This window comes from Sinohyriopsis cumingii, chromosome 11 (assembly GCF_028554795.1).
Source record: "Sinohyriopsis cumingii isolate HCF-2022 chromosome 11, ASM2855479v2, whole genome shotgun sequence".
Lineage (NCBI taxonomy): Eukaryota > Metazoa > Mollusca > Bivalvia > Unionida > Unionidae > Sinohyriopsis > Sinohyriopsis cumingii.
In genome coordinates, this window is record NC_142971.1 from 43,842,271 (window position 1) to 43,865,616 (window position 23,346).

At 36.5% G+C, this 23,346-nt stretch overlaps 1 protein-coding gene across 1 annotated transcript in view; it reads left to right on the forward strand.

The window, feature by feature from the left end:
- LOC149788034 (importin-9-like) overlaps positions 1–23,346 on the forward strand; it is an 87,523-nt gene that overhangs the window by 61,507 nt on the left and 2,670 nt on the right. The window contains exons 16-24 of the mRNA XM_089974314.1: positions 330–478; positions 5,130–5,258; positions 8,033–8,105; positions 9,129–9,331; positions 11,389–11,555; positions 12,731–12,864; positions 14,045–14,172; positions 21,199–21,298; positions 21,736–21,812. Coding sequence (XP_089830440.1) covers positions 330–478; positions 5,130–5,258; positions 8,033–8,105; positions 9,129–9,331; positions 11,389–11,555; positions 12,731–12,864; positions 14,045–14,172; positions 21,199–21,298; positions 21,736–21,812 — 1,160 coding nt within the window. The remainder of the gene's footprint in view (positions 1–329; positions 479–5,129; positions 5,259–8,032; positions 8,106–9,128; positions 9,332–11,388; positions 11,556–12,730; positions 12,865–14,044; positions 14,173–21,198; positions 21,299–21,735; positions 21,813–23,346) is intronic.

Consider the following 23,346-nt stretch of genomic DNA (forward strand, 5'->3'; position numbering starts at 1 on the left):
CTTAAGTTTTTTAGTTTATTAGCCATAATAATAAATTAAACGTGCGGGTATTTCATTGATTGCTGAAGCTTCACAAGTTGTTTTAATTCTTTACACCTCAAGGCATCTGCTATAAACTTACCAGTGTGGAGAGTATGTCCCATTCCCTTAGAATATTTAGAGAGCTTAAGTTGCTCAGCTCTTTTAGAAAGAGATGAGGATTTTCCACATGACAAGAAGCCATTCATGTCTGTCCCAATATGAAATGATTTTTTTATACTTTTTTAAAATATGGAATTACAGAGTGTATGAGAAGACTATACATGAATACTTTAAATTTTATTTTCTAGATCCTGTGATAGTCAGTATTGTACAAGATATATTTAAAGAACTTGCGGAAAATGAGAGCTGTATGGGTGCATTACAGCAAAGGTTGTTGCCCACTCTAGTTAGTATTCTTCAGGCAACATCAGACAAAGTGCCACTTGGACTACCATCAGTAAGTATTGAGGTATCATCAGTTTACATGGGGGACCAAGTTTCATGGTTTTCGTTGTTGCCCAGAACCATGACTGTAAATCCCCAACAAAAAGTTAGCTACGTAGGATGATGCCCCCCCCCCCCATTTTCTTACAGAGTTTTATTCCCAGAGATTAACACAGCTACTGGTATTTGATAAATCAAGGTCAATACTGTAATCTGGTAATATTAGCTTTTACATGGTTGTTTTTTTAATATTTTAATATTTTGAAACAAATTATAAATCATTTTAAATTGTTTCACTGTACACGTTCAAAAAGGTATCCGATAGCTGTAATTTTGTACTCCCTGCCTTACATTAATATGTGATGTAAGTAAGGCTAAAGAGAAAATATAGAAAAGAAAAAGCATAAAGTATTCGAACCATAGTAATACTAAAAATTAAAGACAAGATAATACAAAATAACAGTATATGAAAATTAAATTTAATACTTATTCAGATCGATCCTTCATTTGAATACAGCTGTTGTCAAAACATTTAAATCCTTCTGAAAGCACATTTCATTTTATCCATGCATTTTTAATCCAAAAGAAAAACAATCCTGTAAAATACTATAACCATTTTTTGAAAAACTGTTATTAATAAAACACTATATACACTAATTACAGCAGAGTATGAAAGCTCACACTTTACAGGTTTTTGGACAAAGCCACTGTATCAACATCGTGTCAGTCAAGTCTCACGGTACTCACAAATGCTTCTCAGGTAAATAACCCCAAATTGCTGTATTAAACAAGTCCAGCTTTCTCAAAACCACTGATAATTTGGTCCAATGTTTCACTCATTGTCATGTGAGCTGCAATTATTCATTCAGCGTGAATTGGCTCGATTAATGAGGTTGCAAGGTTTACTAATACTGTGCACTGATCGTCACCAGTAACATCTTTTTCCTTAATGGCATCCATGACCTGTTTAGCATATCACTCGTGGAAGCGTGACTTTAATTCTTCTTTAATAATTGATCGGCTGTGTTTTCCAATGATGTTGAGCAATCAAACAAAAACATGACGAAAGTGATTAATCTTGACAGATGTTTTATTTATGCTCATAGAGATGGAAGTATGGTATTAGTGTTATTGGCAGCATCGGCTTCAACTGATGTTATTCATTTGGTCAAAAATAAGGTGTAAGTATTGAACTTGCCAGGTCTTTGATTTGTGCTTATACAGGTGGTAGTATTGATTTAAACATTAAAGTGACAGTCATTTGCATCGGCATAGTTATATTCTTTTGTATTCTTTATTTTGGGTATTTGTAGAGGTTAAACCATGAAATTAAATACCTACTAATATGCAAACTTTGACAGGTAAAACCACGAATTTAAGTACCCACGAAAATGCCTTTTTTTAATTACAAAACCACGAAAATTAGGCCCAACGAAAATAAATGATACAGTATATTCCATTAGAGCTTGTATTATATTTAATTTAGCAGCCCCCACTATGCTGAACAAATTACCTATTTATGATAGGGATGCATCTTGAACACTACAATATCTCTTGAAAACTAGGTCAAGTTATCTATTTTATGCCATTCAAAAATGAAATCCAGTCTATATTGTCAGTATTTTTTGACTGTTTATATATAAGGCAGGAAAAGAATATATCCAGTTGGTTGACCATCTGTTTTTCATTGCCTACCCAAGTACTTTACCCCACTGGTGAAAAAAAATAAATCCTGAAATTGATTTGTGCTTCTAATTGAGCTGGTTTAACCCAGTTGTTGAGGTGCCAAGTATATTATATATATATATATATATATATATATATATATATATATATATATATATATATATATATATATATATACACACTAATCATTATAATAAATATGTTTTTGAAAACTATACCTACATAGCATAATTTTTAAAAAACTGCAATAGGAAACACATCCTTAAATATACAATCGTGTTTTATTAACCAATTTTTCCTCTCCATCAATCTGCACACAAAGTATTTATGAATTAAAGAGAAGGAATTCCTTCTTGGTCATTACATTTGAACAAGGAATCCTTTGAACCATTGCCTAGAACTTTACTCGCTTACCTTTCATGTAAAATCTGCTTCCCCGTAACTCGTACTTCTGCAAGTAGAATAAGTGAGATACATTTCTTATTATTTTACCCAAACTATATATAAAGTTTTGGCATGGTGGTTCAATTTCTGACATGACAGTTTCAGGTTTTATTTCTAACAACCGGCTTCTGCTCACAAGTAATGAGTACTTTATCTTGTAACTGCTCTCATCTTTAGAGCCTTCTTTCCACTTAGGACATTTGGGTTGTATAACTGATCAGAAAATTGAGATTTCTTTTGTTCTTGCCACTCAATAAAGGAAGGATATTTCTGCTTAGGATTTTACATTCTGGATTCATTGGGTTATCCATTCACCTACTAAAAACTACCCCCAAACCATGTGAATTTCCTGTGCTTATCATCTCGTGAGGTTAACGCAGCTGGTACCAGCTAAGCACTTGAACCAAACTTCTCCCCCTAACAGAGGGACCCCAAGTGGCCGAGTGGTTTAAAGTGCTCTCCATTACGGATCACTGCCATCTCATCTCTGTCTGCGTGGGTTTGAGTCTCGGATTCAACCAATGTAGGTATGTGAGAAAGCTTGCCAGTAGTTTCTTGTGGGTCTGTGGTTCTTTGCTGAGTTCTTCCTCCACCATTAATACTGGCCGCCATGTATATCCTATCATGTGCTGAAAAATGGCGCTAAACCCTACAACAACAACAACAACAACAACAAATCCCACTGACAGACATAATTAAAGCTGTGTCACGAAGGTCAGAGACATTCTCACCTTGTACCTACGAAGACATTTCATCCAAATGAGTTCACTTGACCTTGTGGAAATTATATTGATGTTACAATAGACTACTTAGTCAGGTCACTCTGCAGCTTCGTAACAATGTAGTTTACTACTAGATTGGGGGGAGTGAACAATTTTTTCTTAAGGCTGCCCTAACCTGAATCTGATAAGAAACATTCACATATAATAGGAAAATGGAACAAGCACCTACTTTGGGGTAAGGAGATTAACTCCTTCCACCTCTTACCTATTTTTCTAAAGTTATATATTATTGTTGTGGATTTAATGCCATTTTTAGCACATGAAAGGATGTACATGACAGCCAGTACATTTGGTGGAGGAAGAGGCCAGAATAATCCTGGGAACAGTCACTGACCCACAGGAAGCTTTCTCACGTACCCATGTTGGCCAAGCCAGAGGCTACATGTGTTATGGTTTGGTAATATATTCGAAGAAGAAACCAATTTTTGGAGTGAAATATGTTTCTTTGATAATACCTGCCTGTGCACAACACCATCCCACGCCCTCCTTGCAGCTACATTTCTGTCGAGCATGCACTTTTTTGCTTCAGTAGTAACTGACAATTGATGGGATTTTATGCCCAATCCATCTGTCAGTTATAAATGATGAAACATTTTAGTCCAAATAATGGTTTCCTTTGTTCTGCCTGAAAGTATCATCACTTAGCAGAGGTCTCAGAAACATTTATTCATGCATATTTGGATGCAATTTTTTTTATCTGGGATGCAGAAAATCGCTTATGCAGGAGTCCTCTGTACACACATAATAGCTGGGTTGCAATTTCAAAGGCTTTCCTTTCCTGCTTCAACCACCTGCTGAGTGGGAAAATTTGTTGATCAACTGATCATTTTAGCTATGCTGATATTTACATTGAGAAAATTCAGTAGCTGAAAGACCCATAGATGTATATGGTGTCATTTGTAAGAGTACATCAGAAGAACATGGCACTGTAGCTTGGTGGCAAGTTCAAAGACTTCAGTAGCTGCCTGAGTGGTGGGAAAATTTACAATGACTGAATTCAGAAATGATGTGCATGTGTATAAGAGTACATCAAAATTTTATCTTTCATTATTGTGTTCGTTTCCATGTATTGCCGAATAAGTAGTGCATGTGACTTCAAAATCAAGACATGTTGAGAGTTTGAAAAAATGCTCTTTGCAAATTTGGATAAGTATTTTGGGGTTAAATGGCAAACTGATGAAGATTGTAATAAAATTCAGAAGAGTGCTAAGTTGCTAGAACTGACAGTTGGCATGGAACTCTAGCCAAATGTAAGAAAGTGTGTGATGCCTAGCTTAGTATTTGGAGTAAGACCTTTCCTTGGCCTGGCATAATTCAGTCTCACTCTAATGGAAAAAGAAGAGCTATATGTCAGTGGTGTACAGAAGTTACAAAATTAAAACTTAGTGGCAACCACTGGTTCTTCTCATCTGGAAATTTAGCCACATCAGGCATGCCCAATTTGCTTCTGCAAGGGGACTGCAACTTTTGCTGGTGAGACTCCTATTTTTCCCAAATGAGGAGTCCTGGACATCCATGTTTTAAAATTAAATGAGACCTCTGACTTAGGGAAGATATTTCTAAGGAGGTGATAACTTAGATAAGTGTCATCATGTGCCAGAGAGTGATGAAAAGTAATGATTGGTTATCATCAGTGCCACTAAGAAGACACTGATAGTTTATATTTGGAAATGGCTGGCCTTCCTTTTTTAATAAAGGAATTGTGTACATTCTCACCATTGTATATTGAATATATGTTGTAATTTTTTCCAGGTTTCCCTTGATGTTCTGCAAACCATTGTTAGAAGCAGTAAGCATCCTTTGTCTGATGGACTGGTACACAATGCCTTCCCTGCTGTTGTGCAGTGTACACTTCGGACCGATGACAATTCAACAATGCAAGTAAGTAATGATATAGATGGCCATCCCAAGAAATTTTATTTAACCTCGTTGGTTTGAGTAAAATACATAAAACACTTGCTCTGTACAAACTATTTTACCAACACAACAGTATTTCATATTTCAACAGAGGAGTACACACAGTACATATTTATAATGTAACAGTATACTTGTAGACATTACTGTGCCAATGGTAACAGCAGATTAAAAAAACAATACAACAACAGATTAAAAGACAATACAACATTAGATATAAGACAACACAACAGCAGATAAAAAGACAATACATCATCGGATTAAAAGACAATACAACATTAGATAAAAGACAATACAACAGCAGATTAAAAGACAATACAATAGCCCATTTCATGCAGATTTCGGTAAACTTAGTAATTTGCTCGGAATTTTTATCACTTGGCGGGTGGTCAGCTGACCGTAATAGGTGGTGGGCAAAATATGGCTAACGCTTCAGCATCAGCATCAACTTCGGTAACTACTTCAACATCGTTTATCGAGTTGAAAAATGTATATTCAGCAGCGATGCTGCTGCAGATATTGACGACATTTAATATTGGAACCATCTTGTCTTATTTTCTGGAAACCAGGGCGGATTTCAAACCCATACGAGAGAGTAGCTTTGAGCTGTTTACAGCTGGACATGTACATGTAAGTGAGGAAATGGTATCAAAGTAAACAAATTTAATCCTGGCAATCAAAGAGGAAGTTGTTCAAACTATTTCTGTGCATCCGAAATGTCACTATAATAAAATGCATTTCATATGAGTTTATCAGATTTGTTTTTTGAAAGTCTGTGGACAATTTACATATAAATTTCAGTCATTTAGTTAATTTTATTTCTGAAATATTTCTAAACAACAATGGGCACCATTTTATTATGTACATGTACCCACCAGCGTTTGATTGGCTGGAGTAAAAAGTAACTCGGGGAAGTTATTCTGATAATTATGGAACAACTCGGTTAAATTCGTTATGAAATGGGCTATAGCAGATCAAAAGACAATACAGCAGTCGATAAAAGATAGTACAACATTAAATTAAACTACAAACACAACAATGCTAGGTCCTCTAATGTACAGATGATATGGGTTTTTTCCCGATCATAAATGTGCAGCTATCTTTCTGGCAGACCTACAGTGTAAGAATTTATTTATTTTCATGGGTACACATTTTTCACATTGTGGCAAAAAAATGTTTTTTTTTACTCTACCTCATTAAATAGAGAGCTATTATACTTCACCTAGTGTCGGCATTGGTATCTGTACAAATAAATACATCTCTACAGTATCACTAAGGGCTGTTCCATTTAAACATATATGGTACCCAGGGAAAGCAGTTTTAAAAAAATGCCAGGGTACTTTGATTTCACGGAGTTTATATTAAAATGATAAGAAAATTCTAAATTGCATCTGTAGGTGTGTACCCCACTTTAAAAGTGCCTTCCCTTGGTCCCATGTATGTTTTAATGGAACGACCTAAATTTCAATCATTCTTTCTTCTGAGGTTCTAGGCAGTGGTTTGGAGGGGATTTCATATCACCTCTGGGAAGGGGACTGACTTTGGTCATCAATATACATTAGTTGTGTATTCTTCGTTAAGTTGTTTGCATTTCTCTCATTTTGACTGCATCTTTTTTAGCATCGCACCCAAACAAGCAAGAATTTCACTGACTTGCATTTTATATTTTACTGGTTTTTGTGTTTAGCTCCTGGCTATGCCATCAAATTAATAATAGGTCGCTGTGACCCATATTGACACTTCATTGACTTAAGTTACATTTTGTGTGTTTGTGCAGTGGCTTTTCATCTAACATCCATTAGCACAACTTTTTCACAGAAAGACTTCTTATGATGTCTGGTTGGTCCTAAATAAAAACATGTCAGTCTGATGGCCAATGTAGTTTCCATAGTGGCCATTTTGAAATTTTGTTGCTTCTCCTCCTGAACATATGGTCATAATGACAGGTTTTTACTGAAACATTTCTGAAGAGGTTGGCTTGGACCTAAATGAAAATGGTGTCAATCTGACAATGATTATGGCCTCCCTGGCATCCATCTCAAAAATCTTGTTTTTACTACTTTTTGCTGAATGGGTTTTCAAATTGATACTTCAAGATTTTGTACGACGTTTGGGTGATTTTTATTCTCTCCGTCTCTTAACCATACTGTCAGGCTGGGCTGTAACGTTTCTCTTCGTCCTTTATACTATTAGTCTGGGCTGTAAGTGTTCTGTCCATCCTTTGTCCATACAGTCAGGCTTGGCTGTAAGTGTTCTCTCCATCCTTTGTCCATAATGTCTTTTTGGTCTAAAACTATTCTTTCCATTCATCCTTTAAAACAAAACTTTCATCATCAAAACTTGTGACCTCCTTCATGACTTAATTTGTCCAGCATCAGATTCCACTACATTTTCACTTGTAAGTACTAACGTTGCAATATGGACGCATCTAATGATCTGTATCCTGCACAAAAACTGGGTCAACATGACCTACTTACTTGGGTTTATTGAACATTGCTTTATATTGTAGTATATTTCGGGCCCCTTCTCACCAACAAATCTCCAGTTTGTTTTGTTATGTTCATCTCCAGATTATAGCTAACATGTTCTCTTTGATGAGTAAATTGTTCAGTGAAATAATGATGCATGTAGGTCTCATCATTAACTTAAAAAAATTGTAAAATATAAAATCTGTGGTAAAAGCAATTTCTAATATTGGATTTCTCAAAGATTTACAAATATTTGTATCGTGTCTCTTTCAGAGTGGAGGTGAATGTTTGAGAGCATTTGCATCCCAAGGTCTAGACCAGATCATTCAGTGGCATGATGATCAAGGTATCATAAATGTTTGTTATACATAAACAAAGTTGAACACGATTGTAATTCTCAGCCATATTACAAGACTTGTGTTTTGAAGAACATGATCACTCTTTTTGCTGTCACACTCCTTAAATTGCTTCTGGGAGAGTGTTCCACAGCTCTCCCCAATCTTATTGTTCAAAACAAAGATTTCCAGACGGGGGTTCCCCCCCCCCCCCCCCCCCCCGATTTCATGGCAGTTGCCTTTCACAAACTGACAAACATGTGTTCAGATGGTTTCAGTGAGTGTTATGCTTGCAATGAGAAGAGCAGCAGATATTGTTTATAGGAAACATTGCAATTGATGTTTTGTTTGGAAAAGGAGGATTTTCAGTTGTCCATTAATGTTGATGTTGGCGTTTCCAGAAATATTCTCTACTACTGATTTAGTGATGCCATGTTCAGAATTTGGATCAGACAGAATGACAGCTAGTATCAGACAGAATTACAGCTAGTATCAGAAATCAAATATAAGGCAGAATGACAGCTAGTATCAGACAATTACAGCAAGTATCAGACATCAAGTATCAGACAAAATGACATCTAGTATCAGAGAGACTGATGTCTGGTATCAGACAGTGAAAGCTAGTATCAGACATAATAACATCTAGTAAATATAGCTCTAGGTCTTGAACATTCTGATAGAGTAGACAGAAAGCTTTAGATACATGAGTATCTTTTGTGTTCTGCATATCCTAAAAGTGTTCCTTAAAATAAAATGTCTGTAAGCATTAATAAAACATACTTGTCATACTGGGATAAGCTTGTCTGCATATCATACTTTTGAACCCTTTGAGATACCTTCATGAAATGGATTCTGTCTAGTCAGCATTTTAGGATTTGTCTTCCACTTTTATTACAAGTTGTGTCAACCCATCCGTCAGACTCTTATCTGGTTAATATGTCCAAAAATCGGGCAGATCGAGCTGGGCACCTGTTACTTGGAAAAATAAGTACTAAAGTGTATAACTGAAAATTGATACACTTACCCTGTTGCAGGTAACAACGGACTGGGCTATATTATGCAAGTAATCTCAAAGCTGCTGGATCCAAAAATATCCGAATTTACTGCTTCATTTGTGGGCAGACTTGTAGCGGTTGTGTTGAGCAAAGTGGGCCCCCATCTTGGTGAAAATATGGACCTAATTCTAAGAGCTGTTCTGAGCAAGATGCATCAAACAGAAACTCTCAGTGTCATGCAGGTATCTAGATGCTCAATATGAACTCAGGAAGATTTTATATATTTATTTTATACTAGGACATGGATTACTGGATATTCTGAGGAAAATAACCTTGATAATTTGCTGCAGTGAAATAGTATCATTCCTCACTGACCAGTCTAATAACATTATGACCAGGAAATTTAAATTTATTCTTGGATGCTTACATAGTCAAGTGGTAATTATCGATGCCTTTCATTCGAAGTGAACAGAGTTGAAATCCAACAAAGTGCAAATTCTTTATTTTAATGTGCTATTTTACTTCAAGTTCGGGAGGAGAATTATGTTACCTTTTTTATTTTATGTGCAGATACTCGCAACACGCAGCAGAACATGAGGTTAAACTGCTCACTTCTCGTGGGATCCAGTAAAAAGTCTGTTACTTCAGTCGATTATACATATTGATAGCCATTGCATTTGATTATATAATAACACAGAAAATTTGGTTTGAAAGAGTAAATAATGGAAATGTTTGATTTCGTGGATTTCACCCACTCAATGAAATATATTTCTTATTCACTTGTTTCATGCAAATTTTGTATAATCTTACTATGTATTCCAGCATGCAGCAAATATTGAAATAATTGCAAACATTAATGCAGTACAGAGTTACAAGCTGATTTATATTAAATGTTATAATAGTTCCTGTTTTCATTTACATTTGGGTGCAAACTCTGCAGTGGCCTATAATAGGGCTGGCAATTCCCAAAAAATTAGATAATTGTAATATTAAATGTGATACACATACATAATATTTAACTCCAGTAAATGTGATTGTCTACCTTTTCAATCCCAGCTTTTTTCTTCGGGATTTCAGAACATTAAATATTATCCATGATGTCATTTATGTTAACCTTATTGAAATTCATGTTATCAGTGAAATGGACAAAAATTAGATGAACTCCCCCCATCTCGATCCATGATGGATCTTAACGTCTTTTCTTTTTGCCTCAGGGATATCTGGATAATTCAGATTTTTGTAAACAGCATCTTTTTACATTTCTGCAGCTTTATAATACCTAATCCTCACCTTGACACAGGCCTGCCAACCCTTACAATTTTGCCATAAGTCTTACAAAAATTACCCCTAAAATAGTAACTTATGGCATAAAAGCAAAATCCACAGAAAAATGATCATTGCTGAAAAATCCTGAAAATGTGTTCATCCGTGTTTGATTCGGATTCCGGTTTCTTATTAGAATTAATGAAATTAGTCAGGGAACCAGCAGCACCTCAGACATTTTAAACTGTACTTATTTGTTCATCGGAAGTGTCTGCATGATGAAACTGTTGATTTTAAAAAAAATTCTCATAAATTACGTCCAGTAGGAGATGCATGTTTAAAATGAAAGGGAAAATAAGCCTTTTGAAAACTGTTAATAATCAACAACAAAGAATAAAAATGAATATTCGGGGTCTTATGAATAAAAGCTGGAATTGACATAATTACGTTTATTGGACATCACTGCCAATTTGAGTATGACTTGTGGCAGGAGATATGATTGCTGTCGTCATGTGAAGTGGAAAAAGATATGAATTACGTTGAGAGATAGCAACAAACTATTGAGCTGCATAGGGTTTGGAACTTGAGTTTGTGCAACTGTGCTAGTGGTAAATAAAGTCTAAGCGTACTGTAGAAACTTTTCAGTTGAACATAATGTTTATTTTCGCTGCTTGTTTCGAATACTGAACTATTAATTACATTTTCAAGCTTTACAATAGCAGTTTATGATATTGTTTTAAACCTTACTAAAAGCTGATCAAACTTGCAGAAAAGAATCAACTGCCTTACTGAGGCCGACTCATCAGGGTTGGCAGGTTTTTGACACTCTTTTGGGTCAGTTGTAGCATTGATTTATTGGTTTAATTTGTCCAGTTGTGAACAAAGGGTATATCCCACAGAATGCCACATAAATATTATTCTTTCTTAGATAAACCTTTGATACTTACAACAGAAGATTGAAAATGCAGTTGATGACATTCAGGGAAATTAAAACCGCCATGAAATTAATTTATTTTTTATTTTTATACCTATGTAGAGTCTTGTGATGGTGTTTGCCCACCTGATGCATGATCAGATAGAAGCAGTACTAGATTTCCTGACCAGTGTTCCAGACCCAACAGGAAAACCAGCATTAGAATTTGTTCTAGATGAATGGTGTTCAAGGCAACACCTGTTTTTTGGTGCCTATGAGCGGAAAGTCACGTAAGATGCTTTGCTTCCTACAGAGACCAAGAGCAGTTATTAGTCATAAAATAAATGAATTAATGTATTTATTGTCTATGTGTAGTCAGATTTATTCAGAGGCAATTTTATGGTCAAAAGGAAGGGTTGACATTATTGTATTTATTTGCTTATAAGTCAAGTCCAGCTGCAAACAGCATATACCCTGATCTGCTGTTGCCTAATGTGCCAGAAGATCTGGGTCTGTGTTGTTTATTCTGTTCATTGCTCCTGGCAAACTGCATTGACCAAGATCTGCAGGCACATTATGTGACAGCATATCACAGTCTGTGTAGTTTGCAGTTGTACCATATTTATAAGTGAGCACTTTTGATGTCACATTATTTGCAATGAGAGAGATGTTCACATTATACTTTTTATGTGACCTTTAAATCCATCACTGCCCTTTTCAACTTTGGCTACATATTGTATATGGATACATTTTTGCCTGATTAAATTTTCTCAGATTTCGTGATCATGTTGAAAATTTTGAATTTAACCTTGCAGGAATCTAGGGAGGAAAAATTCTCCCATCCTCCATGTCTTACTGAGATGGTCTTGCTAGGGTTGGTAGGTCTGCATAGTGCAATAACAGCTAGTCTGTGTAGGCAGTTGGACTTGTAACCCCAGGTGGCCTAGCAGTCTAAAGCACTCACCTTGACCAATCACTGCCATCTTTCATCTGTCTGTATGGGTTCAAGTCTCTGTCTCGGTCAGTGTAGACGTGAGAAAGCTTGCCAATAGCTTCCTGTGGGTCAGTGATTCTTACCAGGGTTTTCCCCGGTTCTTCATTCACCATTTATACTGGCCATCATGTATAGCCCTTTGTGTTCAGTAATGATGTTAAATCCTAAAACTATAACAACTAAATTTCTACTTGAGTATCTACAGTATTAATTATGGCCACAACATTACACATCCCATCTTCCACAGATTTTATTATGGACAAAAATGTAAATGAAAATAAAAAATCTGAACAGTTTTGCTGTGCATGTCTTGCCAATGAAACTGTCAGCTATGTTTTGATGGTAAGATAGATCACGACTTGAAGGTTTTTATTAATTTTTTCATATGTAATATTTTATTTTCAGTTTAATATCGTAAGTTTTGTGGTGATTATTATGAGTGAAAATTAAACAGTTGTTCTATTTTTCCAGAGCTGTTGCACTGTGCAAGCTGCTTTTGTATGCTGTGAGCCACAATGACACTCGGCTTCAGGAAATAAATGTCAAGGGAGATCAGATTATTCCACAAACAAATGGCATTAAGACCAGATCCAAAGCTGCACAATGTAAGGGACTTTCAATAGGGATCACATATGCTTTGCACAATTCACGTATTTTTCAATTTTATTCAGCTAGTTATTCCCATTTTATAAGGGCATCCCATTTTCAGCTGAAAAGTGGCCTTATTAGAGGGGTGGTCATTCTAGAAGGGGAATGCAGATTTCTGTAATAATTACACATAAGTATAAAAGGCATAACAAATTGTTTTATATATGTATGTTTTCATTCAAAATAACAGACATGTTACAAGTGGTAAAACTTGTAATAATGTTTTTTTAAATGTGAATAATTAATCGTTATGAAAAATTGCCTTGCGAGAAATACCAATTAAAGAAATCTTATCAGGTACTGTTTGTGTTTCAGATTTATATTTTAAAAATTTGGTTTAAATGTAATGATAATAAATGTGATATCTACTCTTCTGTTCAGACTAGTAAAGAGTCAGTCAACATTCACACCAGTGCCTGCAAGTGATTCTATGAAAATTCCAAACAAAGTGCTTACTCAGCAGCCAAAGGTCAAAGATCAAAATCATAATAAAAATGGTTTCTATGTGATATCTGGAGTTTTTTTACATGTGAGACAAGAAAGACACCTTTCATTTGGCAGCAAAGGTCAAGGTAACTCAGAATATAGGAAGGAAAAAAAAACATTTTTCACCATACTATTTGAGTTCTGTACCATATGTCTTGATTAAACTTTGTAGATAGCTTTTGTGATAAGAAAAACATCTGTTGATTTGGGCTAATAGGTCAATGGGACTTTAGAAAGAAACTGGTTTTCACCAATAGCATGTTTTATGGCTCAAATTATGGGCGAACTTGCAACAAGACATGCACCAATCAATATGGGGGTCAAAAGTTCACTGGTCAAGGTTACCAATATTTAAAGAAGAAAAATGGTGTGTAATGCACTGTTTATGGTACTATGTTTATTGTTAGGTCAGTTTCATGGACACTATACAAGAATACATAATTGTAAGAGTAATGTGTTGCTATACTGTGCATATGTGAGTTTATTTTTAGTTTCCATTAATTGAAATGCAAGACAGTGTATGTTCCACCAGTTGGTTTGTCTCCATTGGTCAACATGGGTAATTATAGGCACTAACAGATATATTATTCTTATGTCGGCATAAAATGTGTCTGCAAGCTTTTCTGTCTTCAGATGCATTTTTTGTTTTAGGTCCAGACCAGTGGACCACACTACCAGTGGTTGTCAAGATCTACAAGCTTCTGATCAATGAACTGTCAAATCAAATGGAAAGCAATCTGTCCACTCATGTCTCAGCAGGAGATGACCTGGAGGATGAGGTTTGTACAGACGTATTGCCATACAGTAAAAGGCCAGTTATCTCAATGCTGCTATCTGGATTGTTTGCTCAAAGACACTCTAATATTGCCATCGTGGCAGCCACCTTGAAAAATCTTGTTGTTGCTACTCCAGAAGAATTCGGGGTCATATTGGCATATGGTTTTCACCAAAAGACGTAATGTGTTGTATTGTTATTGCCTTTTTTGTCTTTTAGTTGTTTTGACACAAACTCCAAGAACAACTAGCCTGCAGTGTTTGATGGATGGCCATGAACCTTTATCATTATCATGATCATCACACGAAACATGCACATATAAATGAATCACTTTGCTCCCACGAGATTTGTTGGAGTTATTGACCTTTCTTGTAGCAGGATGCGGATATTGAATCATGTTTATCTGCATAATGTTATATCATTTGATTGAATGCTTAGTCGCACACACACGTAGCCCATGTCTGAGTTCATGCTACATTATTTACATGTGTGCATGCCTTTATGCTCTGAAGAACCATATATATATATATATATATATATATATATATATATATATATATATATATATATCCAATATTTTTGTATATCAAGGTCAGTTCATTTACCATGGTACATTTAGTCATGGAACACCATGATTCAGTGATTCTACCTGTATAGGCCATCCTTGACCTCCCTACAGATAAGCATAGTTGTTGAAATTGTCTGCTAGCAATTGTTTCCAGGTAACCATTATTTGTATAGCTCTGCACCCACAAACAAGTGGTATTGTCACGTGGTATGCAACATAACATGCAGGCACACAAGTTTGAAAAAAGGTGACATTGTTATTATAGTTTACCTGTACACTTCCTTACCTTATTAGACATTAATTTCTGTGTCAAACTCTTAATGAATTAGCTATGCGTTCTTGACCAGGTGGAGGGCTACAACTTTGTCCATTTTGTTTTATTTTGGCATACAGATTAGAGCTATGGCCAAAGCACAAACAACATACAGCTCAGACCAAAGGTGTCAGTAGTCTGCATGCTGATTTCTTCTGCAGTATGGACCTTTATGGGAGCAAGGGTGATAATTTGACTTAACCTTGAACCACGAAGCGCTGGTCATTGACATGCTTGGAAATTGCTCTGGCACCCCAGTCACCTCCACAGGCCTCATCTTTTTTTGGAACTCCACCGTAACCGTGTCTCCTTGGGGTCCGACATGATTCCTCCTACTGAGTGGGACAGGGCTAACAAACAGCCAAGTTCCCTCTCATTTAGCAGACATACAGACAGGTTACATGGATCAAATATACCATGATGATCCTAACATCCTCCTCACACTTTGGCTTTTTCCCGCTGCGACCAGCCTAGGCCATATACTAGAGATCACAAAGGGCCAATCATCAACATTACAGGCTTAATCAATACTTATTTGGCATGATACTATGTGTAGATCCTTCTACCTCAATAGATGTCTCGCAATTTCTCTACACTCTGCCATTTAAGAACCCTTTTACTAGGCGACTTTCTTGAAGTTGTGGTTTCTAATTCAGTGTGTTCTGCGTGTTTAGTGAGCGATAGACTGCATCACTCTTCGCTAGGTAAGTCTTAATGTGTTACATGGACTGTAGCCCTATCCACACAACCGGATGATGTTGATCATTCTACCAGTATCGTCAATTCTACCCTACACAAGGCACAAAGTTTCTGCCTTCCAACCTCCATTGAGGACGTGTTTCTGCTCCCAGAGCTATGTCCTCTTCCAGATCCATCATCAACATACACCAGTACTCCAGCATCTGTTGCTCTTACAATGAACAGACAGTTCTGACTTAGTTCCATTCACAGAGTTATGGACTTTCTGTCCCAGTTTGTAGGCTGTTCTACATTTACACTCCCACCAACTAATCATTTGGTACCCCAGCACTGACAGTGATCTTGCCACATTGGGAATAACATAGCTACACTCTGTCTGCATGGATTGGATGGCCGTTGTTTGCACTTCAGATTTAGTGCACAATATCATTAACATAATTCACTGTGGGACTTTTATTTTTCCGGGTTATCTTCAAAACCAACATACCATACCATTTCTTAAAACTCCATGCAGAACACCTAAGACATACATGGAGTCAATCTCAAGCTGAGAACACGAACTTGGTCCCCTACCACTCTGCATAATGTCCTTACTACAGTAACAAGCCATCAGGGAGACCTGTTTCATTTCTCCGCATCCACATCATCATTACAGGGATAATATGGAGACTACAAAGGACCCACGGGTCACTCATAGGAAACGAACTTCTGAATGCTGTCCTATCAAATGTCCACCAATCCATTACCATGCGGATATAACACCAAGATGGTTCTATCATTTGTTTGATACCTTTTTCTTGGCCCCAGTGAAAAATGACTATATCTGATCATCAGCCAAAACACCCTCAATCCTTTTTAATGCCCCTCAGATCCCATCAGTGCATTTTGAATGATATCCACAAAGGAGACTTTGCCTTCACTCTGGGCACATACCTTCATGTCTCTTCATAGGCTCCTGAGAATTGCATACAACATCATATATCGATTCAGAGCACACCATTTGTTGCTACTTGTCGTTTGACAAATCAAGTAAAGGTGCATACCCAGACCATTTCTATGGTGGCAACCTCAGGTTACTAGGACAACATCCTGCAGCAACATCAGTGAGCTCTAACCCATGTTACCAATCTGGACTTCTCATTACCAAGGAAAAATCTGACCTAGTAGCATCTCAACAATTCGTTTACTTAGGTATGGACTTGAGAACATAGGCAACATACTTTGTCTTCCTCTGGATCAGGCATTGAAATGATCCATGGTAGCCCCTTTCTTTTGAGGAATTCTATCCGCATGGGATTGCTCTATGTGGCAGCAGACATCATGGCCCTCATTTACCTTCTGCTGCTTTGCTACTGTTGGTCTGCACAAATGGAGTCCTCACGTTGACCCACTGGACCATCCTCTCAACATCTGCACCTATTCGAGGCACCATCAGCAGTACTTGGAGCAGCCTAACTTGGCTCATGGAGGGGTATGCATCTACGCATCCACCCACTCAAGATTACTGGCTGTACTGACGCAAGTATGAAAGGCAGGTGAGCCCGCCCACTACCATCATTTTGGGACACTAAAAGTGTATGATCTGCCCAGAAAAGACATCTACATATCAATAGTTCAAGACGGCCAATGTGAAGCTTTTCACTTTTCATTTGGGCCAGAAGACTTAAGAGGTCAAGGGAGTTCTCATTCTGTCTGACATATACAGTGGTGTCTTTTCTCAGCAACAAGGATTATCTCTATACTATAATGTAGCAACGAGGAGGATCCCAGTCCCCAGACCTTTGCATCATGGTGTGTGACTTGTTGAAGTGGTGTTGTTATCGACAAGAATTTAAAGTTCACCATATCCTGGGACTCCTTAATGCACTGACCATCCCTTTGTTACATAACAATCAACTAGTACAGAAGGAATGGTCTCTCCATCCCTCAGTTCTCATGCAGATCTGTACCCAATGGAATCGACCATTGGTAGGCCTGTTTGTGACAATAAGGTATGGCAAATTTGTCCCTTCTTTATTATTTTTTTTTTGTGTGTGTCTCTCCTGTCCCAGACCCAAGAGCTTAGGCAGTGAACGCCCTATGTTGAATTGGACCAACCATAACTCTTACACCAACCACCAATACCTGATTCCAAGTGATGAAGCAAACATGCTCTCAGACAAAAACAATTCTCGCAACCAGTAGTGGAGAGAATAGCTCAGATGCAACGGCCTTCCACTTTAAAGTATATGAAAGCAAATGGCACTTTGTACCCACAGGTGTGCAAAGTACATATCCAGGCATCGATATAGAAGACAGCTAATTTCATCCTCTGGCTCTTCAAAGAGCAAAAATTAGCTCAGAGTATGACGAAAGCAGATGCCTTTTGTCATAGGCGTGAAGTTTCGGACAAAACAGGGATGTATCTGATCTCTTTGCAACTTTGAGTATACAGAGCCTAATGTTATCCCTCCGCCTCATGGGGAACCTGTCTTGGGTATTAGCCAGGCTAAACAAGAACCCTTTTGAACCAATTGCATGGGCATCTCTGGTGCACCTTTCCAACAAGCCCTGCTTCCTCATGCCACTGACGGGCAGAATTAATAAAATACAGTCTCTGTCCTCAGACCCCAGTTGCCTGCAATTTTGACAAGATGGGCCAGACTTTCTTATGACAGCATTCTCTTTCATCACCAAGAACCATTGCCCTTCCACGGGTAACCAGTTTTTTCTCATGAAACCTGTCTCATCTGGACACCTCAGCTGAACGCCACTTACAAGACCTTGTCAGATCTTTGAAGCGGTAACTTAATCGAATGGAGCCAGTGTGTAGAGGGAGATAACACCTTTTTCTATCTCTTAAGTCAAGACGATATATCAGCTCAAAATATATCATCCTGGATCAAGTGGGTTATTTGCTCAACATACAGGGAAAAAATCCCATTTCACTGAATTTTTTAAAAACACATTTTGGCTCATGAGGTTAGGGCAGTTGCCACCAGCCTAGCATTCAAATGGAACTGATTTCAAACCATCATCATTCAAGCTGTTTGATGGAGATCAGAGTCCACATTTTCTTGCTTTTATCTCAAAGATTTGTCATCCCAAAGGGCCTAATTTGATATGGTAGGACTTATATATGCAGCTCAACAGTACACATTTCCAGGTCAATAGACAGGTTCTTGAGATGCAGCTTCACGACTTCCACTGGATTTGCATGGGGATTTTTTTTTTTCTTTTCTTTTGATGCCACATCCTGACAGATGGAGTCTCCACCAGTTGGGCTAGTTAGACACTGTATCCCATACCTTAGGGGATCAGACATTTTATCTTCGGGGTAAGAGGATACACCTCCCTCCATCTCTTACTTATTCGCCTAAGGTATTATGATTGGGTAATGTATTCAAAGAAGAAACCAATTTTTTTATAGTAAAATATGTTTCTTCGAAAATGCTTACTCATTCATAATACACAATGCCCTCCCAGTCTCCCCTAAGTTACATCCATAGCGAGTGTGCCTTCCACTCCAGTAATAACTGATGATGCTTAGGCCTTACCACCAAGTCTTATATATATATATATATATATATATATATATATATATATATATATATATATATATATATATATATATATATATATGTAAAGGTAGATCACTCCGCCCAACAGCCAAATGGCTTTAAGCACCCTTGAGCTAAATGTAGTGACTCTGACTCTCACAGTTGCTGGATTTGTGAGGTAGTGGTAGTTCTATCGAATTATGATGGGGTAAGTATTTTTGAAGAAACATATTTACTATAAAAAATGGGTTATTCAAGAATCTTTTTTAAAGCAGAGATAGCCAAGAGACAATACTGTGAGCTGTGGAAAATTGTACAACCATAAAGAGCATGTAGGCTAAGTTATCAATGTATCTGCCTCTTAAGACAACAAACCATGAAGGAATGGTGAGGGGGCTCTCAGCACAGAACAGTATTCATAGACAAATAAACAACAGATGAAGCTAAGAAACAATCAATAGTTTAATGCATATGCATTTTGATTTCAGTAGAGCCCTAAAAGTGTAGCAGGAAGAAAGAGGGATGGATATTAGAGTGTTGGATAAATATTAACTTTTATGGTCATTGCCTCCTCCGTCCCTCCCCCATTTTGGTGACATGGGGGGATATAACACCTTTTAAGTTAAATCCTGGTAGCATCTCTGTTTTAGCTTAATGCAATGTATATCACATCACACTATTGCAACTAGTCCCCAAGTTCTTAACTCTATGGGTCATAAACCAGAAAAACTTACGGAATTGCCTGCTGTCCATATGTCTGTTAGCACAGGTTTCTTCACATGCACACATTCGTACCATGGACTAGTTGGCCCTAAATGAATGCATACAAGTAGCTATATTCATTTGACAGTAAAGTACTTGAATCATGCATGGATGAAGTCCCCCCACAAAAAAAAAAAATTAGCATGGATTGTTTAGGCAAGACTACTGAAAATTGCAGAATCAGCAAAAAAATTGCATATAAACATTTTGTTCCACCTCTAAAATTTCTTTTCATTAAAAGAAATAGTTGATCATTGTTAAGGAACTGCTTATGCAAACTGTCTGAAGGGAGCAATTGGCAGTTTTTAAAAATGACAGACCAGCGTCATGTCAAAAGAAAATTGGCAGAAGTCAAAAAGTCATTTGCTTGCCAGAAGTTTCTAAAGATTTATACAGATATCCAACCATTTATAAAACAGTCTAACAAAGGAGTTCATTACTTTCTTGAAATAAAAGACTCGTATAAGTCTTTGTTCTCGTTCTTTAAAGCACAGTGTCTGACAGTGAGGAAATGCACATAACTGTGCAGAAGTGGTGATAAGTCCGTTTTTGGCTAAGTTAAACTTGCTGTTGAAAACAGCTAATTCATTAAACTAAGATTTAAAGAAAATGTTTTAAGACAGCAAAATTGCAGCAGAGAAGGTAATCTATTTAAGAATATAGTTAGAAAAGGTAAAATGATACTGGATTTAGGAAAAGATATTTCTTTTCTTGGTAAAATAAACAACTATTATTTTGAAATCGTCATTAAAGGTATTAGTATTTCTGGATGAAGTTTCTCTTTTTACTGTTGAACTCTTGGCTTTATAGCTCTGCTACTGACAGCTGTCATAAAATACAGACAGACTGCTTTTGGACCACTGATGGAGCAGGGAAAGGATAAACAGGTCTGATAAAGTGAAGTAAAGAAAATCAGTATGAGACAGATGCATAGGAGGTAGTTTACCAAAGTTGTGCTCTTACAAGACTGCATAGTAAAATGGTTAAATGGTGTGTAAATATGTGACTTATAGCTTTTTGTATACAGAGATATAATTTGGTAGAAAATTGTTTCATTATAAAACAGCTCAAAAATACACGGGCAAGGTAGTTTGCAATGCAGGAAGTCCGAGATTGTCTAATATAAAATTCTTTGTTTCATGATGACAGGATGAATGTTGGGAAGATGACAATGATGGAGATGAAGAGGTGCACTTTGAGGGTCAGACACTGTCAAGTCTCCTCGACCAGTTTGATGGAGAATTTCAAGGTAAACAGCATTTCATATCATTCTTTCATCACAAACTGCTGAATCGATAAGAATGAAGCTGCCTTGAAGTTAGATCTGGTAGGAGTAATATAGCATCAGATTTACTGTCTTTCGTTTTAGTTACAGATATTATCACCAAAAGAGTCTAATTGTGTTGAAAAGACACCAAGATGATATACATGGGGTTCTTTGCTTAGAGAACATAAAAAAAACTTCACATTTCTAATGTTGTAGTTGTTTCAAAAGTCTGGTCAGAACAGAAGAATGAGGCCTGATTTAAAATACTCATATTTTATATTTACAGTGATATATATATATATATATATATATATATATATATATATATATATATATATATATATATATATATATAAGATCCCATGAAGGTCACAATTTGCAGTTGATGGTATTACATTTCAAACCTTTTGTCATGGCAGGATTTAGTGCCAATGCAGAAGAAGAGGAGGACGATCCAGATGCCTTGGCAGATCCCACTAACCAGATAGATTTGCAAGTTAGTACTTTCTCAGCAGCTTTCAGTCTTTTTAGAATTCAATATTAATAGTGCCAATTTAAAATGTCTCATTAAACCGACTGCTGAAAAACAATGATTTTTGTCTAGCTATTGAATGGTGGGACATACGTATAACTTTGCATATGATGACATATTCAACAAGTGCTATTTTGTTTTAAATTTCTAAAGTTGTGCAGTTTCTGCATCAGTACTGTATTCACATGAAACGTATAATGTGATTATATACATACATCTTGTAACTATATATGCTATAATCTTCATTTCCCCATTTGTTTCTACCTCCCTAACAGAAGCATTTCAGACCAAACAGGTTTCTTTTACTAACATAATTTAATTACAAACATATTTCAAAAAAAATTTAGAGATTGTCTGCAATTAGTGCCAAATAATTGATAAATTTCTATAAATCAGGGGGTTATATCCAATTAAAACCAAGCTCACAAAAGTTGCACCACTTGCACTTTTTTTCTTCTTCAATCTTTTTAAAAAAAAAAAATTAAAATAGAAATTTTAAAGCTGGACATTGCAAATATTGAATGCAGACAACACACTCTACCTTCTGTGTATCACTGACAATGGAACTGTAAAAGGACAGTAAACAGGCTTATTGTTCACCCTGCCAACTTTTATATAATCGATACTTTTAGTTTTAAAATTGGTACAAACATGGGAGGGTGAGTTGGACTTTTATTTTGCCTGTGTTTGCAGAAAGCTACATCAGCATTATCATGCTATATAAAGATGAGACAGAAAGTTCCATGGAAACTTGTTTTTTATCGCATGATCTATAAATATTCCCACTTGTGTGATAAAACTTAGGTCTGTTGGGGCTATTGATATGAATATACACCAGTTTGGAGGGCATTGTTGGGAATCCAGTACTGCCCTTGCCCATGCTGCATGACAGACATCATAAAATGGTGAACTCTTAAATGTAGCAGTCTTTGCCAGGATTTGAGCCCATGAGCCATCAGAATATCTGTGTTTGAATTCAGCTAGCCATTTAGGCATCTACATAATATTGATTGTTTTACTTTTGGTATTTGAAGAGTGGAGCTTATAACTTGTTATTGACTCATAACAAGGAAACCATGGAGTCTTATATTATTACTACACAAATTAAGTTCTTTATATATTTCCTTCTTTATTCTATATATGTTATGAAATCCACTACCAAGACTACATCTTATTTGTGTTGGGCAATAACCTGGACACTGCATAACAGGTCATCATTGGTTATATTTTCTATACAAAAACTTGCAGTTAAATGAAATGAGGGGACATTTTACTGCAAGTGATTTCCAGAATCAGTTCAACTTAAAATGCTACTTTCTGTTTAATGCAATAAATATTCTTGACTGATCCAGGAAAATTCAGAGAACAAATGTTCAGGATTTTCTCAGAGATTACAAGTAAGTGAAGTAACAGCTGATTGGATCATTGTAGGTGTACCTCAAAGCTGCCAGTTTCTTATTCAGGTGCTTTGTCTGGGCTCCAGAAATTAAGGTAGACT